Below are 20235 nucleotides of genomic sequence, written 5' to 3'. Positions count from 1 at the left end.
TTCTTTTCACACAACATAAAAAGAGCAATGTGTTGTTATAAAAAAAAAGAGTACAATCCAATATCTATTCACTCCACTTTTTATTTGGAAAAACAATTTGTTTGCATTTAATTTATTTACATGTCACATGATTTGTCAACATGGTAATATCTGTTGAAGATTAATCCGTGTTTACCGAGGTGCAGTATGCCAGTATGCACTTCCTATACATGAAGTGTATATATATATATATATATATATATATATATATATATATATATATATATATATATATATATATATATATATATATATATTCATTACCCTATCCGATTAAGGGTTTCGGGGAAGCTGGAGTCTATCCCAGGCGAAAGGCCGGTCCATCACAGTCCAAACAACCACTCACAGCTCACATTCACTATAGTGGGAATTTAGAGTTCTCCAAACTTCGCCCGAGGATTGAACCAGCAACCTTGTTGCTGTGAATAATAAATGAAATGCAACCAAAATGTTTTCCACATACAAACTGATGTGAATAGATCCTGGATTGAACTTTTTCAAACAACACATAACAGCACATTGCCCTTTTTATGTTGTGTGAAAACAAAAGGAAGGAATCACATGCAAGTTACTTTAATAACAAATGAACCTATCAAAATATATGCCAACTAAAAATGTGAAACTACACATTTATTTCAGGTTCGGGGATTAGAAAAAAGTTTCGATTTTATTGTTTACCTTGCATGCAAAATAAAAGCTTTAAGTAGGGAGCAAATGGCAGACTGTCCATTCATTGAGATGCAGGCCACTTCCTAGAACTTTCTCGACAATATAATGAATAACATGGCTTTTAAATGTTGCCTAACATAGTAGACCACGATGTAGTGGTGGGAAAGCTTTATGTTACAAGACTATGGTTTTGGTGTTCAAGTTTTTAAAATGAATATTGTCCCGCGAAACTTAAAATCTAGTAAATATATCACGCCAAGAGCTAAGAAAACTAAGTAGAATGTCGCTACAACAACCATCAAACAATGACCTGAGCAACAAGCTCGCTGTATAGTTTAAGTTTACATGGTGAAATCCAGCTCATGTTTCTGTCGGGGATCCGTTCCTTAGCACACCTGTCGCGGCCTGCACTTTAAAATGCGAGTAGTAAACCCTTTGAACATCACCAAGTGTTTTCTTCCAGTTTTCAGTCATAGTGGTTTTACCCATTTCAGCCTGACAGGTAATTTAAGAATGAAACTTAACTGACAAAGACGCGACATAAACGTTTCACACGTTGACATGTTTCTTTTCTCTCGTTTCTGTTGTGTCTGTGGGTCTGTGGGTGCTGCAAATGACCAGGATAGGCTTATTTTCTAAAAACAAGGGGTCCAACCTGAATGGTCTTCACTCTGGGAGTCATTTGCCAGCAGCCACCCAGCTCCGTGGAGTGTGGATTGCCTGCAAAGCCTGATCTCTGATCGAGGCTGAGTTGTATGACTCTTCATCTGACGATTTCAGTTTCAGTTTACTCTTGGTTAACCATAGGCTACTTGCAGTTTTAGTGGGGCGCTACCTTGTAATAAAATTTATTACGTTATTATCACACTATTTTTCATTATAGGTCAATAATGAAGTATTATGATGTCCATTCACAGATGTAGTGCCAGGAGGCCCTATGTTTATATGAAGTAGGCTATAGCATGCCATATTGCAACATAATTTTGTGGTAGCTGCTACTAATTAAATCCATAATGCATTAATTTATTTTTCCTTCTTATTTACAGACTAGAAAAAAGGATGAAGATGCAGACTTGGAGTTCATAGTTCATCTGGAACCTTCAAATCCTTTTGTGCTTCTCCTTTTACAAAACTTAAAGTCATGATACATTAAAGTAGATATTTATACAGATACAGGACTGTATCGCATTAAAATATGGTGAATAGTTAGTAATAGTATATTAATTTTTCTAAAAATGCTGATATTATTAATAGTGATGCAAATAATCCTTACCATGAACTCATTAAAATGTATCTGTCAGTGTTTAACCCTTTGATGCATCATGTCCACTACAGTGCACTCAAGGCTTTTTTGTAATATATTCATAATTGAGGATGGTATATTTGCAATCTTGCCACCCCAGTAGACATTAGGAAAGTCACCCAATACACTGCCACTCACTGAAGAAATAAACAAGATTGTAAAAAATTTTACATATACATGTACATGTAATTGCCATCTTTACCTCAGTGAAAAACAGTACATGAAAATGCTACTAGTTAATTTTTATAGAATATTTCTAATACATAAATATGACAATATATTAATTTAGAGGGCTGCACGGTGGCACAGTGGTTCGCACTGTGGCCTCACAGCAAGAAGGTCGCTGGTTCAATCCTTGGCTGGTTTGGTCAGTGGCCTTTCTGTGTGGAGTTTGCATGTTCTCCCCATGTATGCGTGGGTTCTCTCTGGGTACTCCAGCTTCCTCCCACCATCCAAACACATGCATGATAGAATAATTGGTCACTCTAAATTGCCCCTAGGAGTGAGTGTGAGCATGAGTGTGGTTGTTCATCTCTCTGTGTGTGGCCCTGTGATGGACTGGCAAGCTGTCCAGGGTGTGGATAGGCTCCAGCTTCCCCGCGACCCTGAATTGGAATAAGCAGTTCAGAAAATGATTAAATGAATATTAATTTAGATATGTCTTCAGAATATAATAAACTAAATAATATTATAGAAGTACAACAGAAGTAAAAACTGCATTTGAAAGGATGTGTCATTATTTTTAATAATTTATGAATCAGAGGGTTTAGTTGGTGATTTTTTTAAAAAATTGCACTTTGAAAATCATAACATTTGTCTCATTGTAATATGTAACTAATTTCCAATAATTTTCTCAGTGTACCTGTGTATTTTGCATAGACAGTCTATGGTATTTTGAGATAAATCACAACACCATACCATGAAGATTGAAAGGTCGAGGTTATTTCACAGAATCCCAGTTGAAAAAAAGCAGAGAATAAATATGAGAATCATATTAATGCTGTTTCTTCTACTGCTTGTTCATTGAAATTATGCATTTACTGAAATTGAATTGTCTTACCTTTTCTATGTATTAAATGATCAAATAAAAGCAACAAATCTCAATACAATTTCATCATTTTTGTCATACTTTAGCACATTCACATGTTAATAAAACTGATAAATGCTACTTATGCTGAAAAAAATCCATAGCTTATGTTTGTCTTATTTATTAGTACTTAAATAGAAGTGAAGAAACAAAAAGGGCAACAAATGCAAAAAAATAAGACAAGAGATGTGTTTGAGCATTCTACTTTTTTAAATGCCAATTTTATGACCTGCGTTATTCTATTCAAGGGAGCCTCTACATATTCAAAATAATTTTTAAAAAACTACTGTTTATTTTACAAGTGGCATTTTGTAAGTGTTGAAAGTAATATAAATCTTAGATATATGACATAATACCATGTAAAAAGTTGAGTGATAACTGGTCTAGGAACTTGCTTGATCAAGAAACCTTTCAGTTGTAAACATAGGAAGTAAGGTCACACATTCTTGTGTGCGTTGCCAAACTTGAAACTGAAAAACTACTAAACAGTTTCTCATTTTTACTGTCCCCACAAGAAACAAAATCACACCACGACACTTGATTTCTGTTGCAACATCTATTTATTATTCGTCTTTAGTACAGAGCATATGCATACTTATGTTTATAAACAGGGAAATGATATACAAGCATCCATAAACCAACATACAGCACACATACTCCATTCGAATATGAAAAAACATTGTCGTTCAGTCTCTTAGATGAAAGCAACAGCTCTCACTTACCATTCCTGTGAGTTTGGTCTTTTTAAATAAATAAGTTTTCCTCCTCACGCTGAGAAAGAGCCACAAAGCACTCACTCCTGTGACTGAGTATTTCCTGCAGCTCTATCATTGTTAAAAATAAAAGGGAGGTTTGTGTAATTTCCGGGGAAATGAGTGTTCTCATTTTCTCATTTTACTCTCTGCCCTCTTAAAATGTTCCCAACTTTGTGCATTGACTCTGTTTCAACAAAGACAGCAGATAGCACACAAACATATTTAAATTTGTATCCACAAAACCTCGTTCACAAGCAGCCTTGTTCAGGCTTAATAAAAGTTTATACTGAGACTAAAACTTTGCCTATGTTGCAAAAACAGTCAATTGCTAAACTGTCACAGATTGTACAACAGATCGTTCTTGTAACAGAAGAGTGGAAGAGTTTGTTGGTGATGAAATACAGATACAATCCAAACACCATGATACAATGACAATTCATTTATTAGTCTGGTGGTAATAAAGTAGAACAATATTGACAGGCCCTCAGTATTCTTCCTGACATGCATAATGAGCCACATCTCTGCAGAAGCATTTGTGGTGCTCTGCTTCTCTTTTTCTTAACCTTAACTGAACTTTTGTGTTTTAGCAGCTGCCTCTAAACCCTCCCTCATGTGTAACCTAAGGCCATGAAGCTCCACTTTGATTATGGAGAATTGAATAAAATAGAGATACTGTAAGTCCATTGAAGTACTGTGCAAAATTTAAGGTGCTGACTGAGGCCTATGTTCAAACAGGAACCCTTCAAAAACACACGGTTGCCGTAAAACCCTTAAAACACCCATGCTTGCAGGTACGCACAGATACACAGGTCATTAAAAGCATGTCTTTTGACTCATCTGTGTCATGCCCATGGAGCTCAAATTATTTCCTGCGGGGATTTGCAGTTAATGAAAATACAACGGAACAATCAAATGTCTTTGTGCTTTTGTAGTAAATTTGGTGACCTGGCCTTAGAAATAGACTATAAAATGCAGCAAGGAAACAGTCGCTTGATGGAAAACAAAATGAGACAAAATGCAACATATTTAAAGTGACAACACAGTCAGAAATTTATCTGACATTACTTGTTTTTCAGCTGACAATTTCTTTGCAAACAATAAATTATTCCAATATTTATTTAAAAAACCATTAGAAATTCACAAGTGCATAAAATTTCAAATTAATTTAGATTTTTTATTACTGTCACCTGTCAGGTCCCCATTCCTACTTCCAATACAAATCCTTGCAATTTTCAAGTGAAGCTATTAATAATGATGTAATAACTAAATTAACATGATCCTCTTGTAAGTCTGGCTGAGAAGTGCAAATATCTACTACATTTATTTGATTGGTCGCCATGTGCTTTGGCCAATGATCAGAACTCTCGCCAACAGAAAAGGACACAGGGATGCAAAATCTGATCAGGAACTGGCTAGCCATCATCTTAGTGAATAAAGCGCACACACATAATTCCTTTAGTTATGTCTGCGTTGTTGGTAAACACTAGTTCAACAGAGCCCTTAATATTGACTGGCAAAATAAACGGAACAGATTTCACAAAGCCACAGGACAATAAACTAATTACTCCATCAAACAATCTTATTTTTTCACAGAGACAAATCAAGGCCTGTGCACTGAAGTTGAGGAGGCCTGTGCTCATTCAGCAAAAAAATGACTAGCCTCTGGTGATGTCCATCCGGGGTCTGGTCTACAAGCATATCCGTATGTGTTTTTTGCAGTACATATGACTCTACAACAGGAACATTTCCTGAAAGAAAACTTTTTCTACATTGCATTGGGTTATGAATCATCAGCAGTCCAACAACAAAAAACAAACAAACAAAAAAAAAAAAAACGTGATGGAGATGCAATGATTCTCCTCTTCTTTCTGACTCAAGATACTTCAAGGAACTGTACACACGTGTGTGTGTGTGTGTGTGTGTGTGTAACAGTTAAAAGCAGATTGCAAAATGTCCCCATAACCCTTGACTTCTTGTCACAACTTCAGCTTCTCTTTTTCGCTTGCTCCAGCTTCCTTCTACTCATTCTTAACATAATCACTTTTTCCAGATGCAGTCCTGTCCAGCAGGTCAGCTTCTCTCTCTCTCTCTCTCTCTCACACTCACTCACTCACTCACTCACACACACACACACACACACACACTCACACACTCACACACACACACACACACACACACACACACACACACACACACACACACACACACACACACACACACACACACACACACCCTCACATTCAAGCATATATGTTAGCGCACACACACAGATTTAATCTTTTTCATCACTGCTTTGTTGTGCATTGTCCTACTCCAGGGGACAAGTTATCAAGGTGAAAGTTTTGCAAGTATTCTGTGTGGGTGTGTACATGTGTGTGCATCCATTGTGGTCCATGAGTGCTTGTGTCAGTTGGTCTCATAGGAAGAAAGCAGTGCAGCATCCACAGGCTCCATGCAGGAGGGGCAGGTGAAAGATCTCATCAGCCAGTCATCTATACAGTCCATGTGGTAGATGTGCATGCAGGGCAGGAACCGGATGGGATCTCCGTAAACAAAGTCCATCATACAGATGACACACCTGTAGAGGTCAACACAGTTAGACTGGAAATAGACAGCATAGATGTGCAGGAAAAGCTAAAGAAGATGTTCAACAAAGTGGTCAGCCATTATAAAATACATTGTTCTAGCATTAGAGTAGGACTTTAATGCTACCTTAACAGTTAACTGAAGAGATATGAGGACAGACTGGCTAATTTAAGTTCTTTATGGGGTTTCATTGCACTCAGTTATACCTCCAAAATGCTTTTCTACCAACATGTCTTTGCAGGTTTCACAGTATATTTGCCATCCTAGTATCATTTCATGCTCAACATTTTAGTAAGTCCTTGCTCCACCTCTGCTGGAAATATACCAGACTCTGCCTAAAGTTAATTACGACATGTATAAAGTCTGAATTAGAGGTATTCATAACAAATTCTGTTCAAAAGTAATAAATAGTGTTGTGGTCATACAAGTATGAGAAGTACTGAAATACCACAATTTGATAAACTACATAGTAAAAACAAAGTCTGATTTAACACCTTGAACTTGTATAATTCTACCTTACAACATTTTAACATTTACTAAACTCTTGTGTTCACTCCACATGAGATTAAAAAGAGGTTTTTAATATATGTCCTGGTCTGAAAGTATTCGATACACAAGTAGTTTTAGTGGCATTCTGAACATTTCAGAACCTTAAATGTACTTCAAGATGTTTTTTTTATCCTTACATCATTGTTAATTATATAAGTGCTCATGATATTAAGTCCCTACTCACTCTCTGATCTTCTTCTCAGAGCCATCCCGCCCAGGGTCGTACACGCCCTTCGGCAGGTGCTGGATGAGTCCGATCCGTTGGGCAATGCGGACCTGCTCCTCTTCTGTCAGCTGAGTGGCAAGTCGGGCCTGGCTGGGTGTTGGGTGATAGACAGGTACGTGGATCTGCTCCTACAGACAGAGAGGAAGCCACATGAGAGCAAGACTAAACAACTGACTAACGAAAGTAAACCTAATAATTACATAACATGAAATAGCAAACTGGTGGAAGTAGAACGAAAGATTTATGGGAAATTTTAATTTCATGTCAGATTTAATTACAAGTCCATAAACACACCTCAGGGGCATCCCCTTAATTTATGCAGAATTTTCAAATAACTAATGGCTTGTTAAGATGACAATGTGTAACTTTGTGTTTTGGAAATATTTCACTCCAGCATTTTTGCCAAATTTATTTTAAAATCGGAAGCTAACTTTGGTCTTTCCATCTCCCTTGATAAAAGTTGAGTCAGGTCTAGTACATAAACCACAGTAGTAAAACAAAAACTTTTAATGCACACACAAATATGTCCATGGCTCCCAAAGTGGGGAGATGAGACCTTCGTCTTTTTGAAAGAAGAGGGAAGTGATCCATTAGTTTTATTTTAACACACCTCCCACACAGATGAAGTCACACCATTCATCGGAAAACTTGAGACGTGGCAGCAAGGCCTTTCACAATATCACATTTTGATGTGCAATGAATGGAGCTGCTGCAGTACTTCCTTGTAAGTGCTTACATTCAGGTTCTGCTTATTTCAAGGTGAGCTATAAGCAGAAATTACAGTAAAGTTGTACAACAAATCTTTTTTTTTTCCCTCTCAAGGACTTATTCATCTTCTCAAACCCATTTACCACAGAGAGGCATTTTGGACAAATGTAGCAACACTGAATATTTTTACAGAGTAAAAATAGAAACCAGTTAAACTGAACATAGCCACACTGATAAGGTGCTTGAAATTACACTGACAGCGAGAAATGCTGTTACAGCTGATAACAAAACCTGTTTCAAAATATTTATACAAGAAAGGTGGTTTATTTTTAAAGAGGTTGAAGTTTATTATTACAAACTAATTTACTGCACTTTTGTTTAAAAATGTTGAGATGTGAAATAAACTGCAATGGAGTTTGAAAATATGGGAATTCCCAGTTGGAGGGTAGATGTGAGTGTGCTGGGAGGGGGATTTTTATAAATGTATGGAAGGGGTCCAGCAAGAAAAAGGTTTGGTAACCACTGCATTGTGTCAACTGGGACAAAAATATTTGTTTCTGCACTAAGGAGGCGAAGTAAGATCACCACTAACTAACAACAGTTAGCAGCATTGCTATATAAACTCACAGCTTTATTGAGGGGACTTTACTTTCACAAAACATAATGAGAGTATTCAATTCACAGTTAAACATTTCACAATTTCAGTCATTCTTTAATTTTGCAAACAGCCTCCCAAAACTTTCAAAACATCTAGTCTCTGTTGATGCTGCGTTTCATCAAGCCATCAGGGGACAGTGAAATTGGACAGTAGGTGGTAGTGTTTCCCCTTGGTCTTATAAAACAGCCATCATAGTCGATTCTTTAACAAAATGGCCACCTTTAACCATGCCAACTGAGGGATGGCAGAGTAGTTTAAACAGTGCACATTTTCCACATCTGATCAACAGATAATTTACTAGATGACTATATAGCATTGACAGCATTGATTTCTTCAGTGAATCAGCATTACATTGTCGGCAGCAAGTGTGAAGTCACGACTTTGCTGCAAAATAAATACATCTGGCAAAAGTTTCAACTTTTGGGGAAATGTTTACCTCACCAAAGCACTTTTTAAAAATGCAGAGACAAGCCCAAAACGCCACTCTACAAAGAGAAGAACTTCAAAAGCAGCTCAACCTCTGACAACACAAGTCTTTCATTTAGACTGTCTGCAGACCTTTACATGCAGGCAAACAAACCACAAGGAAAAGAAGATTAAAGTGTCATGAAAGTCACTAATTATATTGGATTCAAATCAGTCAGTATTACATCAGTACATTCAGACAGGTTCAGTTACTTACAGGGTAATAATTTATTTATAAAGAACTTTACATTTGTAAAACAAATCTCAAAGTGCTACGCTGTAAAATAAATATAGTGTTTGATATTTATATTCATTTTATTACTTTAATGTAGTCCACTGTTGTGTTATCAAATATTCACATGTACTTAGTATATACATTATAAACCTGCAGTTTATAATAAAATAATAGAGCAAGCAGGTCAGTGACAACCAAGAAAAACTTTAGAGAATATTGCACCACCAAAACCTGCCAAAATTAGACAGACAACCAAAATTTACTGTCTAGACAGAAATAGTGGCCAAAGGAAACCCTGAAGGTTTCTGTATTACTCTACAACACAGACTGGAGTCAGTTCACAAAACCAGTTGAAATTCCAGCCCTCCACCGAGCTGGGCATGTGGTGCCTCTTTCATCATCTGAAGGACTCATCAGTAGAGTGAAGTATGGTGATGGCAACGTGGACAGCTCACAAGCACTTTCTTTATTTTTACCATGGTGTACCAAACTCTTCGTATACCCCCTCCTGATTCCTGCAATCTCTGATTAAGTTTATTTGTTGATATCAACTTACTAGCACCAAGAACTCCTTCCACTGCATGTTGTGGGTCCACATGAACTGAACCCACTAAATTTTACACCAGGAATAAAATCCAATTTAATTAATTAACAAGGAGCAGCTCACACATGTCCATAAGGAGTGTTTGCATAAAATCTTTATTTATATTTCAGCCCTTGCATTCAGGATTATAAAATGCTTTAGCACCAAGTTGATCCTTTAGTGGGACCACTCAGCCATAAACAGCTTTCCCCCACAGCAGTCAAACTGCTTAACCACAGAAAGTGGGCTCCATATCTGAGATTATTTTTGTCCATATTATTCTAATTTTATACAGTTTCTGTTGCAGTGAACTACTGACTGACAAGTAATAATAAAGAAAAAAGAATTAATAAATTTTGATGGAATTACCCCCAAATTACACAATGTGCTGTTTAATATCCTAAATATCTGTGTAGGTGTTACTGATAATCCTATTACGACCTAATACTGGTAGAACCCTATTTGGGTTCTACCAGTATGTCCCAAAACATGTCGTCATTGATAAAAAGTATAAAATTTAAAAAAAATTTGAATATTAGCATTGATAGATTTAGTGACAATGCGTTTAAGACTTACTTGCAAAACCAAATGAAAAGCTTGTCTTTAGACACCAAAAAAATTGGGGCAATTTAATAGAGTTGTTTCCTTTTAGTATAAAGTGTGTCATGCACGCTTGTGGAAAATGAAGCTTTACAAGGAATTACATTTTAAAGAGAAAAAATTATTATACTGTTCTAGGTCAATGTCAACTTTATTTATAAAGCACATTTCAACAGAACAAAGAGCTCATTGTGCTTTACAAATCTGCAATTTAATAGTATAAAAACTAATAAAAATGCATTTTTAAAAAAATGTAAAACAAGTATATTCACATAATCTTCTTATACTTTACGAAGCCAAATGGCATAGTACATCTGAGTATACCCAATAACGTCACCATCATTTTTCCTTATTGCCAAAACTGAGTCACTTTGTGGTTTCTTCAACTTCCTTTCTTATTTTCGCATGTATTCTTCTGTGTTTTAAGACACTTGCCATGTGTCTACAGCTTCCTCCTGCTACCACATGAGCCCACAGTCTGCTTCTCTTACACAGTGATCAATCTACAGGTCAGGTAGATTAAATGGCAGAGAAACATGTTTGCAACCAACAATATTTGTAATTAAAAAAGGTAAATCTGAAATGTCCAATGTAAACATAAACATACCATATACATTCATATATTCATGTTTAAAATCAAATCTATTATGACTGTACATAACTGTAGTAGATCACTAGCTTTACCCGGTAGAGAAGTTGCACCAGACCTTTTTTCATATATTTTCTTCCACACAAAACCTTATGGCAGTTGTTGTCTTTGGGATTCCCTTTTGAAACCATTTTTAATCACATTTCTCAGGACCACACAGTTCATACCAGAGTACGGGAACTATGAAACGTTCCTGTTTGTTTCCCGGCAGTTGGCAAAAAAACCTGGTAAACTGACACCACTTTGTGCTGCTAGTAGCAGATTACGACTAGGTGCTGGTTGCAAGACTGTCGCATCTCGAGACAATAGTTGCATAAACTATTCAATTTCTTACAATCAAAATGCAATCTAAAAAAAAAAAAAGGAAAATCATTACTTATTTCTAATATAAAAAATGATAAGATGGGTTAGTGCTTCATTAGGTACAATAGGAACAGAAACCTTTTTGAAACACGATGCAGCTGTCTTTAGATGTTTCATCATTTTCAAGCGACAAAATACAGACATAATCAAGCAGCTGACCTCTCAGTACAATAAGTACACCAATGATTCAGCATTTTTCTAAACAGCTGAGGCTGCCTACTGGTGCCCTAGTCTATGTGAAAAAAGGGACCAGTCTAACAATAAGAATAAAAGCTACTCAAACAGGGCCTGAGAAAGGGGCAGCAGCTGTACTATGTTAGGGTGCTCAACTCTGCACTGCTCAGCAGTTTAATTGTTGTCATGTGTCTGTCTCTTTCAACAGAGGGCATGTTGGCAGTGCTGTGACCACAGCTAATTAAGTGACCTTAGGGTAACCAGGAGCAAGTGGTGGAGGATGGAGTGTGGTGACAACCTGAACCAGACAGTCAAACCTTGATTTCCTGTGTCAAACACGCTGTAGGCTGCTGAGAACAGCAGCTGTAAAAAAACGGTCAGCCTGCCAAGCAGCTAATGGTGAGCAAAAAGATAAGTTAAAATAATAGGCAATAAAGAACAGCACACGAACACATTAAGCCTGAAAGAAAAACAGAAAGGAGGTATTTAGCCTTCTTCCTTCATCATTTATCACTAATTGAAAGAAATTCAGAGGAGTGTGTGAACAAAAGCTAAAGGCACTCCCAACCCACAAGTTCAATAATAAGCAAGAAATTCAGCCTCCAGGAGCTGACTCACATATCAGACACAACAACACCCGACTGGCAAGAATTTTGTCTGAAGTGTGCATTTATGTACAGCTGAGCACCCACGGCAAAAAAGAAATCCCTTGCAATATCACTGATTGATTTATCGAACAAATTTTTTAATTTGTTTTAACACCAAACTCCTATGATCTGCATTTTCAGCACTTTTACGACCTGAAAGATTGACGTGTTTGTGCCAAAAAGCAGCAAGAAATTTAAAAAAAACAAAACAAAAAAAAAAAACAGATTCACATATAATTTTATATTAATGACCACACCAGCATACTTTTAAGAGAACACCACTAACACCTGAAACATGAAGCGTTTGGAGGCTCTGACATATAAGCTCCTTATAAGAACTACAGCGTAACAAAATCTTTGAGCAAGACCTGCCAACACCTGCACATAATACATGTGCACAATAGCTGCACAAAGGCAACAATGACAACAACAGAAGGATGGATGCAAATTAGTGTCTCAGGATACATTTGTTGATTAAATAACATGGTTTGACAATGCTGTAAGTGTGTATCACACGATTTTGTCAAAATAGAAAGTTTGGTCACTAATGTATATAACCCCTCACGTTATATGTCACAAAATAGCCTAATTTAAGTCAGACAAATACAGAAAATATTTTCATTATTTAATGTTGCTACCAAATCACACAGACTTAGTTAACAGCTTAGTTATGTCATTGTAATATTGAGCCACCTTGACTCTTAGGATTACAAGCCAGAACTGCAAGCTGTCAGATAAACAATGATAAAAACTAGAAAATTTCTTAAGAAATTTTGATGGGTGCCATAGAAGCTGCCCGCCTCCCAGTGTGTGGCAAATGTCCTAATGGTCAAGCTCTCCAAGCTTAAAGAACACTGCTGACAGCAGACACTCATCTTGACAGCTATACAGTTGGTTGCCTGACCAAACACATGGTCACATTATTGCAGGGTATCTACTACAGTCAAGGTGCTAAACTCAATGATTTTATTTCACCCAAGTAAAGTATGAAAAATACAGAGAGAAATGCATCATGAAAGACAAATTGAGATAAACACTATACACCTTTGAACGATGCCTAAATTTTACAGCCAGTATGCAAAAGCTGGCTAACAATGGTGTATAGGCCAAACTTAACATATTTAATAACTCATCTATGCGGCATGAAAAACTGAGGTATCAGAAACTATTTGCTGGAGCCAAAAGAAAACATATAAACTCACGCTAATGCAAACATAGAGAAGTGCCTTATCTCCCACTGCCCAGTCCCACAACGATGCATCAGCACCCAGCACCATTCTCACCAGCGGCTGTCGAATCACCTCATTCAACACAAATGGTTTATGTAGCACACACGTCTGCACACAAACACATGGGCATAACTACAGCTACTATTAAAACACAATATGGAAATGACTTCCCTCTATTTTGTTGACTCCTCATTTTATATGAAGCACACACTCATATTTTGCAAAGACATTAAAAGGCGCACTGGCCAAAGTGGTTGGCTCAGAGGACTGATCTCATCTACTTAGCTTTCAACATTCATCCACTGATTCACTCCATACTAATGCAAAGTCTGCACACTGCATCTGCAAGGAGGCGGATTTCCTATGCTAGATATTAATTTGCAACAAATATTCTGTGTTTCTTTTGCTGCTTTAAAATACAATGCAATATACCCGGTACCAGATTGTTTGCTGGTGGCTAACACAACAAAGAAGTATTTAAAGGTAGATTTCTAATATATTCCACTAAACAGTTTGAAGACAGTACTTTTTTTGTTGCAGTAAATACTTATTTTGAACCTGTTTAATTCTGTGGCATCTTCCGACTATTGACCGAGTATCAGAAATGAAGTGGGCCTCCTCAGGTCCTTTGCAGCAATCAGGAGAGAATAGACAATCTTTTAAATCAAAGCTTTGTGTTAAGTGTTATAACATGGATAGCTAATACTGTTGCAGCAAAAGCAAACTAAAACCTACACTGTAGAAGAAATATATCAAATTTGTTACAAAAGACAGAAAAAAGTGCATTGTGAGCTATTTCTTAGGATCAAAAGGAGGTGAATAAAGCATGCAAAAATTGCACCCCAACCACTACTTCAGTGGTTGGGGTCCTTCTGTTTGCTTCTGATGTTTAGTAAGTAATCGAAACACATGAGTATAAACAAGCCATAGCTGCTTTTTTTGTTTTAGTTTTGACAGAAAAAAGGCATTTTTGCTTCATTCACAAGAATTTCCTAGCAAATCTTTATGATAAAGATGACAAGACTGGGCTCCTACAAAGAATCTAGGCCATGACAGGGTGAAACAGACAGTCAGGATTTTTTTTTTTTTTTTTTTTTTACACAAAACAGGTATAGTGAAGATGCATTTACAAAAAAGCAAACTGTATTTTGCCAAGCAGAAGCAATGGTAAATTTGTTCCGAAGAGTCTGAGGTAAAGGTTTCCAAGCATTTCTATGCTTTTATCAGTGCCAGATGGTGTCAGATGTTGAGTAACTGAAATGATGAATATTACTCCAAAGCTTAATCAGTCATTTTCTTAACCGCTTGTCCAAACAAGGGTTAGAGGGAAGATGGAGCCTATCCCAGTAATTGTTGGGCAAGAGGCAGTGTACACCCTGGACAGGTTGCCAGTCAATCACACAGCTTTATCATTTAGTTAAAACTTTAAGAATCTATGACAAATTTTATGATTTTGGATTGTTTTGATCAGCACTTTGTTTGCTGGAAGACTGTGAGCTTGCAAAAGTTATGTGAATGAATGCAAACATTTTACCATGATAGTCAATCCTAAGGGTTAGACATATTGTGTTTAGATCAGACTATACCTTTGTGGACTCATTATTTAAATTAAGCCTGCCTTGAACTTTGAGTACAGAATTGTACTGTCTTGTCGCAGCCATCAAATAATTCAGCTCCATTCGTAAGTGTAGTCAGGTAGTGGACAAACCCAATGAAGTTCCTTTTCTCTTATTCATGATTGACTGTGGAGTCCTTGGAAATTCTGCACACAGAAGCTGGATAAAAACTTTATGATGAGCCTCATTTTGAACTGCAATTGAGAATAGAATACTTTTTTTTTTTTTTTTTTTAAAAAGGTAATATATATCACATAAAAATTACCTTTATATTACAGAAAAAGCATCTATTAATACAGCTGATTCCTCTCAACATCTTCAGATAAAAATCAAAAGTTAATTTTATCCTATTTTTCACAACTTGCACAGCAATTGCACCCAACCCCCCACCTGCCACCCCAATGCCAGAAACCTCAGATAAAAATTAATCTAGAAGGGTAATAAGCACCACGTATATATATTTAGGATTTTACTAATAGCATTGCCAGCATCATGTTTTGCACCATGACTGGCAAATTTCATTCTGCATTTGGAGAACAGACCTCCGTGCAGTACCCACACTATTCTTGTACTAAAAACATCATTTATTGAACACAACAAATTCAGATACAAATCAGACATAGTTTTAGTACAGAATTTTGTTGCATTTCTACCACATGCATGAATTAACACTCACCATTTCTTCAGTGTTTATCATAATCTTTAGGCTGATAAACAAAAATGTGCTCTCAGGTAGATGAGGTTGTAAAGGTGCTGATTACTGTGCATCACAGAGAAGCTGGCATATCTGAAAGAGTCTTTTATTAGTTGTTTTTAACTTGTTAGTTAACCCTCTTATAAAACTTTGCCCGCATAAACACACTGCACACAAACTTTGTCAACACAACATAAAGCTTAGTAAAAGCTCTTCCACACAATGCTGTACAATTCTTCTGTTTGTTAAGAGCTTCTCAATAATCACTGCTGGCCGACCTAATTACACACTGAAAATGGCACACTTGTAATGAAACTGACACATAATAAAAACAAAGAATACTAATCATGTTAAAATGTATTACTGAACCACTGAAATGCTTTACTATAAGTGGCACTAAATAATAAAAATTTGTTTAACTGAAATTAAAAAAGTGACTTGATACAGGCCTCTTACATATAGCTTTATATTTTTTTTAAGTAGTTCAGCTGACAGCGTAAGTTTCACCTGTCTCCTGAGACAAATAAGTGTAAGAAGAAATAAAAACTTCTATTAAATCGTAGTTACTGGAAATATTCAAGGCCATGTCATTTTACTTACCTCCTTTTTACATCATGTTAATGTTATTTTCAGCTGTTAAGAATGGCCTAAATAAAGAAGAAAAATTCTCTTTAAGCCTCTGGAATGATTGGAAATTAAGACAATGGTCCTTTCTAAAAACATTTTAATGTTACTGGTGTATAAAATAACTAAATAATCTGGTCATGTACCAGATTGTTTATTGCAGTCAAATATCCAGGATTGTTAGGGCGGGAAAAAGAACGTGATCTAAAAAAAAAAAAAAAAAAAACATGGATGGTAACTGGATAAATTATCTATCACACGCAAACATCAACCAATTATACGTAAGTTAGCTAAACTTTAAAAAAAAAAAAAAAGTAGTGAAAACATTGAAGCTGTAACACAATGAAGGTAGATTCAGCCTGTTCTGCTGTGCGCGTGTATGTTGTCGTCAACGTAACACAACACTGAGAAAAATAGTCTGGTTCCTCCTCGATGGAGACTGAGTGTTGCATCTATTGGCAGAGTTTAAATAGATAAATAGATTAGTAATAATATCTGATTTTCACTATTTTGGCGGTTGAGACCAAAAACGTGCGTCAAAACATCTTCAAAATGCGCATTTTGGACATGTTAAGAACACGCATTTCGAGGACGTTTTGTTGCACGTTTTTGGCACTACTGGCCTTCCACAGCGGAAGTCCACTCATCTGTGTGTGTGCGCATTTGTCTGTGTGTGATCGCATCATCGACAAACTCTGAAAGCGCAACACATACTTCAGTCTGTTTTGTGTTAATAAAAGAACTCACTAAAAACTTTCCTGACTAAGACTTTAAAAAGATTCTGTTGTGGCTTTTTTGGTATAAAAAAAAACAAAAAAACAAAAAACAGATCAAAATAAACAAACTTTTTCCTGGTAAGTGGGTTGGTGCGTCTCGTAAGGAGGGCGGGGATACTATGGAGTCATAACAACCATAACAACCATGACTTTGCCACAAATGCGTAGCATGGTCAGATGAAGTCTCTCAAGATAGTAATCTGCAAAACTAAACACCCCAATAGGAACATTACAATGCCATGTTCCATTGATCACTGACATTGCTCTTGATGTTACTGTGACATGTATCACACCCCTAAAAAGTGTTGTAGATGCTTCACAGTAAAGAAACAATTGTGACAACAAATAATGGCGACGCAGTGAAAGCTATTGCCTCAAATAGTATGTCATCAATTCATAATTGCTAAATGCATGCAGCTCAACATTTCCTCATCACGTTTTAGGTGAACAGAATAATCTGTGTTTATGATCATTTTGATATCTATAACTTCTACTTTGTACATTTTTTTTTTATTTTTATTGTGGTTTGACGTTCTCACTTAAATATATTACGCAGTGACAGAAGACATAGGGCATTTCACTTTATTTTTTAGCCATTTCAGCAATGAGTTTCCAAGAAAAGTTTTAAATGGATTATATTCGGTGCAAACAGCATAAATATGCTGTAATAACCATACTTGATGTGCTTAATTGACATGGTTTTCAGTCTTCAATGGATAAAAATACTTATCTTGAACCTACAAATGAAGCTTGGATTGATCTAGTAACAGCCAAATTCTGTCAGTGCCTAAAATAACACAGAACCACCACGCCTTGATGTAGAGGTACACATATAATATAGCTAACAACAGTAAACATTTGGAGTTACAGCATGACCTGGTCCATCTGTTGGGGATTTAATTCAGGAAGTAAGCAAACTACAAGTTAGTACCTGGAGGTGATCAGTCAAAGGAGGAGCTGGGAAAGCAATGAAATAAACTTTTTTCAAGAGTACAAAAGCCTTGCAAGAAGATAAGTTGGGTCTGTTTCGCCTTGCATCAAAATTAATAAACACATCACAGATGTGCGTGTTTTCTTCACTTTCACATTAAAGCAGCAAAATCTACATGGTTCAGTGTGTTTGTTTGAAGTCTTTCACAAGTTGCGCTGCTGTCATTATCAGTGAAGGGCGAATTGTAATATGACTTCAGGGAAATTGTGCCCAGAGACAGGACCTTGGGATATAACAAAGCGGATTAGTTTCAATGCCGTGAAGGGACGGGGTCAGTGGGTTGGGTTGCTGCCCAATGATGCAGCTGGATATGTACACAACTGATCAAGATTCACGTAATGTTAGTCAATCAACACCTTCTTCATATCTTCTTAACTATCAGCTGCTTAAAAGCTAGAGCAGCCAAAATCAGTTGGGTAAAATGAACGAGACAAGTCACAAACCAGACAAAAGTTCAGGCATTTAATGCACTCTGGTTAACCTTGTGACAAAACCCCACAGCTAACTGGTTGTGTGTTTATCAAAAACACTTAGAAAAGGTTACCTGGTATGGAGGCGGTGGCTCCTGATCCGGGTCAGCACCGTCTCCGTAGCTGGCCCGGTCCGACTGGGATTCATGTAGCAAAGAAATATCATCCGAGGTCGGAGATTTCAGACAGTTTCCCATCTCCTCCCTCTTCAACCAAACTCTCTCCTCTGTCTGTGTCGCTTTACTGAGGGTAAATTTCACTTTAACAGAAATTGCCAGTGGGTGGTAATGCGTCGAGAGGGCGTTTTTCCATTCACAGCTGATGAATCTCCTCTCCCAGACGACGGGAGGGCTGCCTAGTTAAACAACAACAAAACATCCCTCAGCTAGCAGCTAGCCACACAAAAAGCTAGCCTGCTAACACCAGCTAGCACTCGAAAGGAAGCATCTGCTTAATTAGCAGCAAAACCACGGCTTAAACAGCCTGCTACAACTTTATATCTGCAGACGGCATAAAACGACGGAAACAATACTGCCCCTCGTCTAGAATGACAAAGCTGACCGTAGTTATCTGACCAAAGCCTATGGTAACTGTGAGGGACTTTCCAATTTGGAGACAGCTGCTGAACAACGACAAAAGGTGGGGACGTAGCGAGGTGAAGCCCCGCCCTAACGCATGATAAACCAATGGCCTTCCGCTTACGTTCACGATGATCTTTTGACAGCCAATCAAATTTTGCGGTCACATGGCTCTGTGATAACAACATAAACATAGCCTTTTCATCGATAAATGAGTGGTTGTAATAGCAATGTCAGTTTTTCTGTTCTGTCCCCACAGCTGTTATTTAAGTTGTAATGCATAACCAAAAATTTTAGCCATTTACTTTTCAAAGGTAACCTGAATTTCTCTAAGTGTATTTTAGATGTGATATGAGTTGCAATGTCTTATTTTATTATTCGTAGCAGCCCTTGCCTTGTAGAAACAAAAATGAATGCTTTTATCCTGTTAAGCAGAACTGCATGATAATAATAAAAGCCTTGCATAATCTGCAAGCCAGCTGTACCTCTACAGTAAATTATACTACTTAGTACCATGCATATTGTATTTACATTTGTCTTAAATGTCAGAGAAAAAAAAAAAACAAAACAAAAAAAACAGACAACACAAAATGGAGTCTTTAGTTGTTCATCTTAATGTCATCATAAATAACACAAGGAATATGTACAGGAATGTCATTCTGCACAGTGGGTAGTCATGCCCAGTACAATATATTGTGTAAACACACAGAATTTTGGTTAGAATATTTTATGACTGTATATGTAAAATCAGATAACAAAAACGTAAATTAAACTTAATTAATAAAAAGGAAAATGTCATATTTAATTGGAATATTCTCTAGAGGCTGCTAGTTATAACAATTAGAGAGTAAGAATCAATTTCTTCCACCATTAAAGTCTATTTGAAACTGATTCAAACTCATTAAACTAAATCCCAAAACTTACTTGATTATAAATAAGCAGTGGTCCAATTTCAAAACAC

The 20235-nt window shown here is 36.7% G+C and overlaps 1 protein-coding gene across 1 annotated transcript; it reads right to left on the bottom strand.

Moving 5' to 3' along the window:
- Positions 1 to 6176: 6176 nt before the first annotated feature.
- On the bottom strand, positions 6177 to 18893 carry rnf11b (ring finger protein 11b; the record flags this gene model as incomplete). The annotated part of the gene is made up of 3 exons (XM_079245399.1): positions 6177 to 6431; positions 7173 to 7342; positions 18771 to 18893. 3 exons carry the CDS (start codon positions 18891 to 18893, stop codon positions 6260 to 6262), a joined length of 465 nt encoding a protein of 154 aa, XP_079101525.1. The 3' UTR covers positions 6177 to 6259.
- Positions 18894 to 20235: the final 1342 nt, after the last annotated feature.

Source organism: Telmatherina bonti, assembly GCF_933228915.1.
Source record: "Telmatherina bonti genome assembly, chromosome: 8".
NCBI classification, from domain to species: domain Eukaryota; kingdom Metazoa; phylum Chordata; class Actinopteri; order Atheriniformes; family Telmatherinidae; genus Telmatherina; species Telmatherina bonti.
This window is presented reverse-complemented; position numbering and strand designations above follow the sequence as displayed.